The sequence below is a fragment of the Phodopus roborovskii genome, unplaced genomic scaffold (assembly GCF_943737965.1).
Source record: "Phodopus roborovskii unplaced genomic scaffold, PHOROB, whole genome shotgun sequence".
Classification (NCBI taxonomy): Eukaryota; Metazoa; Chordata; class Mammalia; order Rodentia; family Cricetidae; genus Phodopus; species Phodopus roborovskii.
The window spans coordinates 23,720,651-23,734,518 of NW_026125397.1; the positions used below are offsets into that span (position 1 = coordinate 23,720,651).

General features: G+C 44.1%; 1 protein-coding gene across 1 annotated transcript in view; it reads right to left on the bottom strand.

Moving 5' to 3' along the window:
* The window catches only part of Cdc40 (cell division cycle 40), a 36,115-nt gene extending 31,323 nt beyond the window's left edge, over nt 1-4,792 (bottom strand). The window contains exon 1 of the mRNA XM_051175562.1: nt 4,585-4,792. Coding sequence (XP_051031519.1) covers nt 4,585-4,773 — 189 coding nt within the window. The 5' untranslated portion in view covers nt 4,774-4,792. The remainder of the gene's footprint in view (nt 1-4,584) is intronic.
* Nucleotides 4,793-13,868: the final 9,076 nt, after the last annotated feature.

Below are 13,868 nucleotides of genomic sequence, written 5' to 3' on the forward strand. Positions count from 1 at the left end.
TAAAAAATGGCCAGGCAGTGGTGGCACACACCTTTAATCCCATCACTCAAAGAGGGAGAGGCAGGTGGGTCTCTATGAGTTCAAGGCCAGCCTGGTCTATAGAGTGAGTTACAGGACAGACTCCAAAGCTATAGAGACCCTGTCTCGAAAAAATAAAATAAATTTTTAAAATGGGGTACAGACCTGAATAAAAGTTTTTTTTTTTTTTTGAGACAGGGTTTCTCTGTAGCTTTGGAGGCTGTCCTGGAACTCCCTCTGCAGACCAGGCTGGCCTCGAACTCACAGATCCAACTGCCTCTGCCTCCCTCTTTAGTTTCAAAGTCTACTTCCTTACCTTAACATTCTCATGATGTGCAGTTAGCACCTCTCCATTGTTCCCCCATTCCTGGCTTCACATCCTTATAGCCAAGTGCCTGGAGATTTCCATTACATACAGATGTCAGCACATTAAATGCTATGCTAAACACATTTCCCCACAATTCCATCTCCACTAACAAATCAGGCCCCCAGTTACTCACTTCTCCAGCTGTCCCTCCCCAAAGCCCGCTGTACCACTGCTGTTTTGCCTATTCTAACCCTCCTAATGCACACAACCTCTTCTGTTGTATTCCTTTATGGATGCTTTTAAAGCACAGCAAGTACTTTGATGTTTCCTCTGTCACCTGCTCTGTTGTTACCACCTGGTGTCACAACACTGCATCTGTCATGTGCTCAAAAGTCACCTTCTCGTTTCCCTCAACCCAATCCCTCTTCCTGCTGCAGGAGGGAAAGCTGTCTTTTTCTGCCTGCCGTCTTATGGAACGTTTTATTTTTCACAGTATTTGTAATGCATTATTTATTGCAATTGGCTTTTACTTACATTTTATGCCTTTACTGCCTTGCAAAATGCAGGGCAGGCAACACACATCAATAGGTATTTGTTAAATGAAAATGATGAAAGAAAATGTAAATCTAGAGAAATTATGTAGAAGGCGGCTGAGTAATCGTCACCAGGTTTGGCACAACCACAGCCAAAGAAGTCCTGGTACTGGGAGGGACAGTGGAAGCCAGATGTCAAGAGCACAGCTGGGGATGAGGACAAGCAGAGCAACACAGGTGCTGCTCACTCTGAGAGTTAAAAAGACGACGACGACGATGACAAACCCCCAGCATGGAGTGACAAGGAGATGCACAGGATGGTAGGAGGCGGTGTGGCATTCCTGGACTCCCACCATTGGGGAGTTGGTAGGATTATGCGTTCAGGCCAACCTGACTACACAGAAAGAAAAAGAAGAGAAAAAAGAACCAGGGGATAATCAATGTGTGTCCAAGAAGAGGTAAGAGCGGATTGAATCCAGGATACAGATGGAAGCATTCATGGCTGAAGAGGGCTCTCTTGGAGTGAGACACCAGATGCTGGCGATCAAAAATGATCAGATTCACCTTCACCAGGTTACGCATCAGGCACTGTCCAGGCCCAAGGAAATAGGCAAAGTTGCCTGTGTATATTTATAGTTTTACAAAGCTGCTTGACTTCACAGAGTTTTGGTCTGTTGGGTTAGAAAGACAATAACCCATGTAATAAACAAATACATAGTTTGCTATAGATGACAGCATCATGAAAAATGGAATGTAGCAATACTAAGGCTACATTCCATTTTTCCATAGTCTTTTGTTGTTTTGAGAAAGAGTCTCTCATTGGCCTGTCACTGCCAGAATGTCCTCAAATTAAAAACAGATTAAAGGATTAGAAAGTTCAGGTGGGTCTTCTGGCTAAGCCAGAACTAAAGCGCTGACCTGAGAGGGAGCGGGGCGAACACTAGTGTCTTCCTCTGAAGGTAGGTGTGAGTGGGACGTTCTTTACAGCAAGACTTTTTATTTTATTTTTTTATAGACAGGGTTTCTTTGTGTAACAGTCCTTGATGTCCTGTCCTGGAACTTGCTTTGTAGACCATGCTGAGGATGTAGCTCAAGTGATTAGAGTACTTCCTTAACACACACAAAGTCATAGTGTTGACAGAATGGTGGCATAAGTCTATAACCTCAGCACTTGGGATCAGAAGTTCAAGGCCACCCTTGGCTTCACAGTGAGTCTGAGACTCAGCCTGGGAAGCCTGAGGTCCTGCCTGCAAATAACCCGAAATATCTTGTTATGACTGTTTCCCTTTGGCTCAAGGGCAAGTTCATAGTCACATGGAAATTTTATCTCTGTGCCTAGTTTTTAACTTGATGCATTAAGGTTAGGGATACTGAGCATCGTTGTGTGGTCTAGAACAGGGGCTAGCAAACTCCAATATATGGGCTACAGAATAAATTTTGTACTAACAAAATAGAGTGGTATTCACAGTCTCAGTGTTGACTACAAAGAAAGGCCTGTCAGCGTGTGGTCAAAAGTGTCAAACACGTAATTTCTTTGTCTGTGGCACAGGTGGAAGCCAGAGGTTGACGTCAAGTGCTCTCCTCAATCCTGCTTCCCTTTATTCTGAGACAAGTTTCTCACTGACCCGGAGCTTCTTCATTCAGCTAGAATGGCCCATTAGGGAGCCAGGGGACAAACTGTCCCCTGACCTCCACACCGGTTCTGTGATATGCGCAACCCTTCCCCTCCCTAACCTAAAATGTAACACAGCAGGCCATATATCCATTTTTGGCCAATTAACTCTCAGTCACCAGAAAATCAGTTAAATACAGACACTGTATTTGCATGCTTCACGATTCTTTCCTTGAAAATTTTCTAATCATTTGCAATTACATTTATTACATATGATCTTTCCTTTCCCCTCCATATAAGGGAATGCTGGCGCACAAAGCTCGTGTGTTATACAGAGCCCAGATCGGGTCAGCTCCTCAGACTGAACTTCTGGTGCCTTTTTTTTTTTTTTTAAAGTTTTTCGAGACAGGGTTTCTCTGTGTAGCTTTGGGGCCTGTCCTGGAACTCGCTCTGTAGATGAGGCTGATCTCAAACTCAGAGATTCGCCTGCCTCTGCCTCCTAAATGCTGGGGTTAAAAGCGTGCTCCACCAACGATGGGCTGGAGAAAGGGGAATTCTAACAGTGTTATTTGATGCAGAGATTCAAGTCAGATGACAGCACCCCTGAATGTAAGGCCTAGGGCACCACTCGCGTCAAGCGTTAATCAAGAAGCTGAGGCTAGACTGCACCGAGCTCGGGGGAAACTGGCAAAGGCCGGAAGAATGCAGAAACAACACTGAATTTTCTACGGAGCAGACCGAGGAGGCTGGTGAAAAGTCCTCAGCCGGGAGGGCTTTGCTTTGCTCTAAAGATAGAATTCCCAGCATTCTTTCATGGCAGATGTCCTTATTTAAAAAAAAAAAAAAGTTTCATAAATGGCTTGTTCAAAACTTGTGAAAGACTTATGACACAAGCAAGGCCTCCCTCACCCCTCCCTTCCATCTCCCGGAGGAAGTTTTGCAGTTTTCTCTCCTCACTTTGAGCCCCCACATGGAGCTCACTACTGATTGGTGGAAGCTCAATCTCACTGGGTTTAAGACACATCAGTCTCAGACACACCAAGTCTCTGCCTTCCTAGGTCACCCAAGCGTGGAAACTCTTGCTGCAGTTTACTTGGCTCTGAAATCTCTGAACTGAACTTTTATCTCCCTGAGCATTCCCCCAGTTCTTCTTGAGACAGGGTTCCTCTGTATTGCTTTGGAGCCTGTCCTGGAACTCACTCTGTGGACCAGGCTGGCCTTGAACTCACAGACATCCGCCTGCCTCTGCCTCCCCAGTGCTGGGATTAAAGGCATGTGCCATCACCACCCTCCCTGCCTTGCCTTCGTCTTTATCACGGTCATTTCCCCCCTCCAGTGTTCAATCCAATCTGTAACTACTGTTTTTGTCCACATTTAATTGGCTGCTTCATCCACCAATGATTCCAGTATGTTCTGTTCGTTGACCGTTGTGGCCTTCAGTCCTGATTTTTTTTTCTGGGAAATAATACATGCTTAATAAAGAACTACGTAGCTGGGTTTTTCCCTTTATCACCTCCCTTCCCTGGGTTCATGCATGCTACTCCCTGTATCAACATTTATAATCACGAATAGCTAGCATGTACTGTCCTTTCACTAGATTATTAAGCTCTGTGTTGCATAAACTTTACCACATACTTTCATTTAATCTTTACAACAACCCCCCCCCCCACCACCACCACCCCGGTATAGGTAAGTTTTTAAGCAACTATCCGCATTATAAGAGAGGAAGTCGTGTAATTTGCAAGTAGTGAAGCCAGGATTCGAGACTAATTTCTCAAAAACAAGACAGTGTCTGGCCACGGCTCACTTCCAGTGAGGGCACAATAAATTCTAGTTAGGGAGTCCCGATCCGCTTCTAGCTATGTTCCAAAGTTACATCTGCTCCAATAAGGCTTCGTCCTAGCCTGGAACGCAAACTTTCCTCCGGTCTCGGACCACTTCCAATGCGACGGAGACGCGAGGGGCAGGGAAGTGGAGGAAGCCGTGGGATCGCGCGCAGACGCTAGGAACTTTCTTCTTGGCGCCGAGGTAAAGCCAGCACCTGGCCGGAGACGGGCGGGTCGGGAGCTGAGTCCAGTGCCCGCTCCGCAGCCATCGGTGGCCAAAGCACTCACCTTAACCGCCACCTCCGGAGCCGAGTCCACCGCCACTGCCAGGGAGGGCTTGGCTGCGGGCGATTTGGTCAGGTGCATGAGGGAGTCTGCGGCCGGCAGCGGACACCGGCCGCCCTCGCTGTCCGAGTCCGATTCGGACCCCGAGCCCGAGCCGTACGAAGCAGCCAGAGCTGCAATCGCAGCGGACATGACTGCAACAGACCCTCTCAGCCGCGGTCAGCAGGCCCAGGGCGGAAGAAGCGGCGACTGGCTCCCAGGTCCTGACAGATCGCCGGGCAACGCGTTGCTTACCTTCTCTAACAAACAAAAGAAAACACTTACAACGTCCTGGAAATAAAATGTAACGATTATTACTCTGGCTGCGTGGGAACCTGAGACTCGCAAACATTAGTCTGGGGAAGCGCGCGGAATTACAACCACTTATAACTTCCAGGACCTCGCCGATTAAAGCCCCCGCAGGTCTGAGACTCCTTCGAGGACTCCCGGCGTGCAGAGCGGCGGGGAGCGCGAGGCACCATGGGAAACGTAGTTTGCGGGCTGGGGAGGAGGCGGAGCCGGGCAGAGGGGTCGGCCTTCGACCCCGCCCCCGAAGGATGGTTCATTCAATTGGACATCATCTTCCCTCATCCCTGGCCCAGCGCCGCTCCCCGCCGCCCCCTCCCCCAAAGTGCGGGTTGGGCGGTACCACCGCGCCCCAGGCGGGGGGGGTGTACCCCGTCCTCCTGCCCACGGACGGGTGCGTGAGCGCAGGCAGCATCTCCCGCCACGCGACCGTTCGCCATGCGGGGCTCAGGGGGCCGGTGCGAGCCGTGAGCCGCGGCTCGGCGGGGAGGCTGTGGCGGCTCGGCGGAGAGCGCCGCGCGGCTCCCCCTGCTGCAGGCGCGGGTCCCCGCGCCCGCTTGTGGAGCGGCGCGCGGGGCGGGGGCGGCGCGGCGCGGCGCGGGGCAGCGGCGGCTCGCGGTGTTGTTCGCTCGCGCGTCGCGCGCACCGCGGCCCCGGCGGCATCCCCGGCCCGGCGCCGCAGCCCGACGCCCCCTCGGGGCTCTCGGTGCCGTGCCAGCGCGCGGCGGGACCGGCGGCCGCCGCCGAAGCATGAAGACGGGGTAAGGCGCGAGCCCCCACGGTTTCACGGTGAGCACGAGTCTGCCGGGTGCTGATGCCGCCCGCGCCCCGGTCCTGGCCACGCAAGTGCTCTCCCCCGGCCGGGCCGAGAGGGGCGTGTGCGGAGCCCGGCCGGGTCCGCGGCGGCGGCCGTCGCAGGGCGCGCCGCCCCCGCCCCCATCCCGGCTCCCCCGCGCCCAGCAGCCCGGGCCGCGCGTGGAGGACGGGGCGCGGGGTCCTCGGGTGCGGGGCCCGGCCCGGCCCGGCCCGGGCTGCTCCGGGTGCAGCGGCTGCGGTGCGGGGCTCGGCTCGCGGCTCCCGCCCTCGTGCCTCGGTGCAGCCAAGGCTGCAGCCCACCGCGGAGCCCCGGCCCGCCCGCCCGCCCGCCCGCCGCTCTGAAAAGCCGGCTCGGGCTGCGCGTCTCTGCGCCGCGGCTCCCGGTGCACGACAGCGGCAAAGCGAGTGCGGGCATCCCTCTCTTTTCCCGTCCGGGAGAGAAGGCGAAGCGGTTGCCGCCCGCTCTGGTGATGCCCGCGAATCGGAGGTTTCCTCGGGCAGAGTTAGGGAGACGCTCGCCGGGCTCTGATGTCGACGGGACTCGCCCATTGTGCCACCCAGATAATTATTCAACTATGCAGCATCCATTGCACCTTTCCCGGTTTTCTGTTCCCCTAGCTACAGCATGCCCCCTAGCTTCAGCACTCTGACACCTTCCCTATCTAGCACTTGCGGATGATCAACTAGAATAATGGTGATAAGAAAGCTCATCCGATCCGAACGTTCACGACCTGCCCTGCGACCGACTAATCGATTAATACCGAGCTAGAATTGGTACTTGAATACTGCTCATTCTAACCTTATCTTTTGCTATGCGAAATGTGCCTGCCAGTCTATTTTGCAGTTTTTTTCTCGGTGTTCACATATTGGCGAAGTCTGTTCAGTAATCGATGTGATTAATTTTTAATAGCTGTTTAGTCCATTGATGTTTGTAGATTTAGCTTGGTAAACTTTAATTTTTGTAATTGCTGATAGCGGCGCATAGCACAATTACAAATGCGATTCCCAGTTGGAACTCGCAGGGACAGTTTATCCCTGATGATCCAAGTTTCTGTTAGGAAGCATTTTTATATATTTTGAATATTTTAATAAAGTACTTAATACAAAATTTTCTGTTTTGAATAATAAAAGTTTTGTATTTCGTATTTGTAGAATATGTTTTATTTGAATGAAAGGAATGATTTACTATTTAAGGGGGATCTTACTCCTTAACTGAAATTTTACTTCTCACAGTTATTTTTACAGTATATTTTATTACTGGTTATAATTTTCTCCTATTTTTTTTCTAACTTATATTGTGGATGAGTAGATCTAGTTTTGCATACTCTAAGGATGAACTATGTTTTTGAAAACGTAAGAAACAAACATTAGTTACTTGCAGCTTAAATGGTATTATTTAGAAACAAATTGTTAACTACCAGAAACATCTCTTCTTTCCTTTGTGTCATTCCCCATCTTTTGGAGTTTGAGCTTGTTTTGTTAACCCTTTTGATAAAAACCAGGGTTACAGACAGTGCCAGAGTTTGAAGGTGCAATAATTGTTTAATGGCGCTTGTGAGTGGCATACATATAAATCGATGGTGAAGAGTCATTTTCCACAAAATATTAGGCATTGATTCAGAGAAGGTATTTTCATAGTGTTTTCAGACTAATTTTAAGTATTTTAATTGCTGGATTATGAAAATGCCTCAGTGTGTTTTTCCATGGCATCCAAAAGTGGCTGGTTTACATTTGATTTTGCTTTGGTGAGTAATGGGTAGAATTTCTCATTTCTCAGTGGTTTTTAGTTACAGACTTCATCCATACATATAGTAATTACAGATACACTGATGAAAATGATTGATAACAAGTAGATATCGAATTAAATCCATGAAGAGTCTAGAAATATTGAAGGTCTTTCAGTTTAAAGTTTTCGGCTAACAGAATTCATAATTGTGGTCACTTGAAAGACAGGGCAGCTTTATCATAAATGTCCTTGTGTTGAGAGACAGTACATTACGTTACTGTAGTATAATACTCTAGTTCTTGCTTAATTTTACAAATAATTTATCTTCATGTTAACGGTAGAGGGTATATTTGGTTTCCTTATTGAGAGATTAACTCCTTCATTTTCATAGCAAAAACTGTTGAAAGACTATATATCTTTAGAGTCTTTACTCAGATTTAGACTTTTGTTTCTTTGAGGAAATCATATAGGTGAAAATCGCTACAGGTTTATTTATAATTCATATAGCTGATTTTTTAGAAATTAATTTGATTACATTTTTATCATGCTTCCTTAAATATAAAGAGCCAAAATTTAGTGGGGTTTTTTTCTTGTTTTTTTTTTTTTTTTTTTTTTCTTTTTGTAATTGGGGTAAAGAAAATGTCTGGTTTTTCTTGAACTCCGTGAAGACAAGAAGTAACCTGCGGCTGGCTTACTGTCACAAATACAAAGGTAGTAGCTTTGCGCTTAACAAATAGAGGGTTCATCTGTGTTCAACAAACAAAAGGAGTAGCCACCAAATGCAAGATTTAGCAAATATTTATTCAGTAAAGCAGTTTTATCTCTAAAGAGAAAGATGTGTTTGGTGGTGTTCTGTAACCCATCATAGTCTTTTTAGCACACTGTTGAGCTAGCACGAGATCCTGAGTGATGTAGATGTTGGCATCGTACCTGAAAAGATGGTAATGATCTTCTTGCAGTGTATTTCCTGAAAATGGACAGTGACACTTCCGTTTCTGAAATCATTGTTGGGACTTCAGTTAATAAAAAAAGATGTATACATTGACGACTTCTGCTTGCTTATGTAACAGGTTTTAAAAACAAATGGCCTCGAGATGGATCTTCATAAAATTGAGACTTGTATGTTTTTATTCATTCCATGGGATTATAATTTTATGATTCTCTCTCCTCATATTTTTCCAGTTTCATTGTTCTCAGGGCTGGGGATAAAGCCCAGGACATGGGTGCCAGGCACTCCACGACTGAGCAGTATACACCCTGCTGTTGATTTGGAATCTTGAATGCTTATGAGTTGGTGATCTTAACTTTTTACTACATTTTAAAATTATAACGTGCTGTAGGACTTTGTAATAGTTTCTTTTCTCATTGCTGAGATAGAATTAAAAATAAAACAGTCTAAAGGAGGAAAGGTTTCTTTTGCTTAGGGTTTGAAGGGTCACCTTAGCGGGTGGTAAGACTGAGGCAGCCGGCCGTAGGAATGAGAGGGAGAGGCATGCAGCTCTCTACTTAGTTTTTCTGTTTTATTCAGCCAGGATCTAAGCACGTGCAATGGAGTCACCAACATTTGGGGTGTTATCCATCTCAGGAACCCCCAGAGCTTTGTGACCTGGGTGATTCTATATCCAGTCACATTTCCAATGAAGATTAATCATCACAGAAACAGTATGCTTGGTGATTAGATACAGCCCACATTAGACACATACTATACCGGAGTTAAAGGGTTATGCTAGTAGTTATTTCTAGAACATTACAAAGTTATGCTATAAATGTATTTAAAGTATTTATAATACTATATAACAATGACAGTTTTATTAAAATAGGAACTTGCCTTCTTTTATCCATCAAACAGGAGGAAGGGAAGGTGTTTCTTGGTTTTCGTGTGATTTTACTTCTCGGGAGCTTTGGTTTTGTCAATTGTAGAATCAGAAGGTTGAAGTAGACGGCTCCTGCTTGAAAGCAATCCCTGGAACTACCTTGTGAGCCGTTTTTCCTTTCTAATATTTCTGCCTGTACATTTGTCAGGGACTTTTCCCTTCTAGATCTACTTCTGAAAAGAACATAGTTCTAAATGTTTTCTTCCTATGCCTGCTTTTGGAAGCAAGGTGTTTAGTTCTTATGTTGTTATTAATTCTGATAGTCTTAAAAATCTGTCAGTACAGTTAGAATTATAATGCACGGCACGCTTTACTAGGTGTGGTAGGATTGGAGGCAGACTGAAGGAAGTGAATCGTAAATGCATCAAGGAGAGGGGTGTTTCTGCTCTTTGTGTGTCGGTCTCTAGCAACCCTAGCGCCTGAATTTCAGTTTAAGCTAAATGGAGTTTGAGTGGATGCAGTCGCTACAGAATAGCAGGAAGTCATTGTGCTAAGAATGGAAAGACCTGAGTATTGTGAGAAGAGGGATCGCCAAACAGCTGTGTGTCATTACAATTGGAGTATTTGTAGTTGTTTAATGAACTTGTGTAGAGATTAGTGATGCTCAAAGGTAATGTATGGCGTGTTCTCCAAAGAGGAAAGGGCGTGCGTGCTATTGCGTGCTCGCTTTATATGTAACTCATTGATTGAGTCTCTTATGTTTATTTTACCAAATTGGTACTCAGGAGGGTTTTATGGAAGAATGGAGTTAGCGGAGTCCCAGGTTGTCTGGGAACTGTGTTCTCCCCGTTTTTCCCAATAATGTCAGTTAGACCTTTCTGCCTACCCTCTGCTCATTTGCAGTTGGTCAGCCCTCTGCCTAACCAGTTACTTATTCTTTATGTAATAAATAAGGGCCAGCAGAGTGCTAAGCCCTAGGCTTGATAGGACCTAGTCTACAAGAGCCTGGCTCCTCAATGTGATGGACTTGGAGTCTGGTGGGAAGCCCATGGTTTAAATCTGTCTGATGGCTGCTCAGACCTGACTGTTGGGAAGGAGGTCATAAGAAGACCAGTCACAATTCTGTTGTTTGTCATCCCAGTTCTAGATACTTACACCAGATACCAAGAGGGTGGGCAAATGGGTCTTCTCTCCAGTTGTCCAGGCTATAAAATACACTCTCCGAGACTCCTAATGATTGCTTGCCATGTAGACTAGGAAAACAAATGGCTGCTCAGGAGAAGGGCCTCACAGTAGGGAGCAGCTAGTTTCCTGATTATAGGGCCAAGTGTCTTTGTCCATGGTCCTGACCTTGACTTGGACAAAAGCGCCATTTTTGTTCCATGCCCTTGTCATAGGTTTGACTTGTATTTAGGTAGTTGCCAGCTGCCTAAGAGTGTTCCATCTTAGATGAGGTAGTTTGTTCAAGGTCACATGACTAATAAAAATGGAGGTAGGTTTCACACAGTGTGATCTCCAGTCCCTCTCTTTTCCCCCTCCTCTAGACTGTCAGGAGTATCATTTCCTAAAACTGAGGATCTTAGAGGAACTCTGCTGAGTGGATCTAGATGTTTGTATCAGTTGGATTTGAATAACGAAAAGCAGCAGAGCTTTTTGAATGTATCAAATAGTTGTCTGGCTTCTTGCTATTTTTCTTAAGTGGCTGGTACTCTACTTGGCTAATGCTTCTGCATTGATTAGATCAGCTTTAAAGAAAAAGCTTGTTTGGTTCGTTCTTCTATCAAAGACTAAGAAGGCTCTCGGGCTTTTTCTTTGTTGGTTAGTTTTCGGATTTATCTACAAAACTAAGCAATTTTGCTTTCTAATTCTTAATAGAAATGTCTCCTGTCCATTTAGTATTATATTTGTCCATTTTGAGTAATTTTATAACATTTATACTAGAGGTTATGCCAGGAAATTATAGACAATCTAAGCAAAGAGAAAAGTGGTGATTAAAGACTAACAGTTTCCTGAAACCCAAATAAAGTCTTTCTGATAGACTAAGAAATCTGTCAAGTTTGTTGTTATTTCTAAAGAACTTTTCTTTGACCTCACTGATTAGATTTTTTCTCTCTCTCTTGGTTTCCAGTTTTTAATTGTATTGATTTCTGTTCTTTTTACTAGTTTCTTTCCCCTTATTCCGGGCCTGTTTACTCTTACTTGCCTGAGTTGGACGCTTGATTTAAGATTCTCCTACTCCCAATTTTAGAGATAGGGTCTCATGTACTTAAGGGTGGCCTTGGTCTTACTTTTGTTGCTAAGGGTGACTCTGAACTTGCAACCCTCTTGTCTCCACTTCCAAGGTATTAGGATTATAGGTGTAGGCCTCCAGGCCAGGCTCCTTTTATTTTCCTGTTGACGTTGTTTGGGGTTATCTCAGAGATGTTTGAGAACGTATTTTCCTTTAGTTCTGAATATTTAAAGAATTATTTGAGACTTGAACTATGGTATTCAATCTCCAAATATTTTGGTATTTTCCTCTATCTTTATGCTCTGTAATTTAATCTTGATTGATTGTCCTCTGAGAGCATACACTATGTAGTTCCTATTTTAAGTTTTTCCAAGTATACTTATGACTTAAAGCATCATCTGTTTCATTGATTGGACCATGTGAGCTAGAGAGGACTGTATAGTCTGTTTGAGGATCAAGTACTTTGTATATATTTAGACAGTGGTTGATGTTGTTATTTAGTTTAACCATATCCTGACTTATTTTCCTGCCAATTGGATCTGTTAATTACTAATAGAGGAATGCTGACATCTCCAACTATGCTAGCTTACCCAACCATTTTCCCTTGACATTCTGTCAGCTTTGCTACATGTATTCTGATGTTCTGTTCTGAAGAACATGTACGTTTAAAACATTGTTGTCTTACTATAGTCAAGGTAACCCTTTATCGTACTATAGTATGTTTTAAATTCCAGGTAATTCCCCTCATTCAGAGTTTCCTGTTAAACCTAATGTCTTCAAGCTTCCTTTTGACATAGTCCACATTTCCTCATGTAGATCTAGGCCATGCTTTAGTATTTTCCTTCCCTCTGAAGAACTTGTTTTGTTACTTGACATTATTCACTGGTGACAAATTCCTTTGGTTTTTATTTGTCTGAAAAAGTCTTTTGTTCACTTTTGAATAACTGAATACAAAATTTCAAGTTGGTAGTTTTATTTTTCTTCCAAGATTTTCTCCATCCTTTTATTTTTAATCTTATGTCTTTCTAAAATACATTTGCTGTAGAGAGTGCAGCTTACTTTTACCCAGTGAATGTCTCTTGTAATTGGTGTATTTGACTGTTCACATTAACGTAAGTAATTAATGACAGTTGGATTAATGGCTATCATTTTTAACTTCTATCCATTGCTCTTATACTTTGCTTTTTAAAAAGTCTTCCTCTTTATTTCATCTTTCCTGACATTAATTGAACATTTCATATGGCTCAATTTCCTCTCCATTCTTAGCGTCTCAGTTTCATCTTTAAAACTTTCTTTTAATGGTTGCCCAGATTTTTTGGATGCATTTATAGGTAATCTAAGTCTCCATATAATTACTTTAATGCTACTTACCAGATAGTTTAGGTAGTTTAACAGTGTTCCCAATTCCGCTCTCCTGTCCTTTATAACATTGGTGCCGTTTATCATGTCACTCAATTATATCATGTCACTCAATTATATCACACACTACCTTGATGTGTTACTTTGAATGAATAACTATATAAAGATTTTATTTTACCTTCTTTTTTTCTCTTATACTCTTCATATCCTTAATAGGTCTGGCCTATGTTTTAATATTTTCTTTCCCTCTGCAGAAATGCTTTGTCATTTTCTTAATAGGCATATTCATTGGTGACGAATCCCCTTGGTTTTTATTTTACTGAGAAAGTAATTTGTTCACCTTGGAACGACAAAGTTTTAAGTTGGTAGCTTTGTTCTTTCAAGACGTGAAGTAAGTCGTCCTGCCTCTTGTTTTAGTAGCTAATAATGAGACAAGCCCAGTGTAAGTTGTGCCTGTCCGTCTATAAGTAGTTTTTCCTTTTCAGGAATTCCCCATGCCTTTCAGATTTTAGTTTAATTAACGAATTAATGCTCGTGATCCAACCAAAGGGCTTGTCTGTGATAGGCACGTTCTCCAGCACTGAGCTGCACCTGGCCTTGTCTTCTGCAATCGAGTACCACCTGCTTAGGTGTAGATTTCTGGTATCTGGTCTTCTTCATGGTTTCTGTCACTGGCTTTAGAAAACTTTGTGTTTGATTATGTGCTACCTATCTTACATAGTTGATGTAATCCTCACAACAAATTGTAAAATAGTATAATTCTTACCTTTCAAGGCAGCTGAATTTTAAATATAGACCAGGACAGAAGTTTTATAATTCTAGTCAAATATTATATCTATTTCTGACTCAGGCTTTTTGTAGGCATAGAAGAAAACAGAATTATTTTAATTTCCTTACTCAGTTGCAATATTGGAGGTGGTTGTTGGGAATTAATTCCAGAGTTGAGGATATATGCATTCTACCAGATAGATTAAAATATTTGAGTGGGATTGTCACA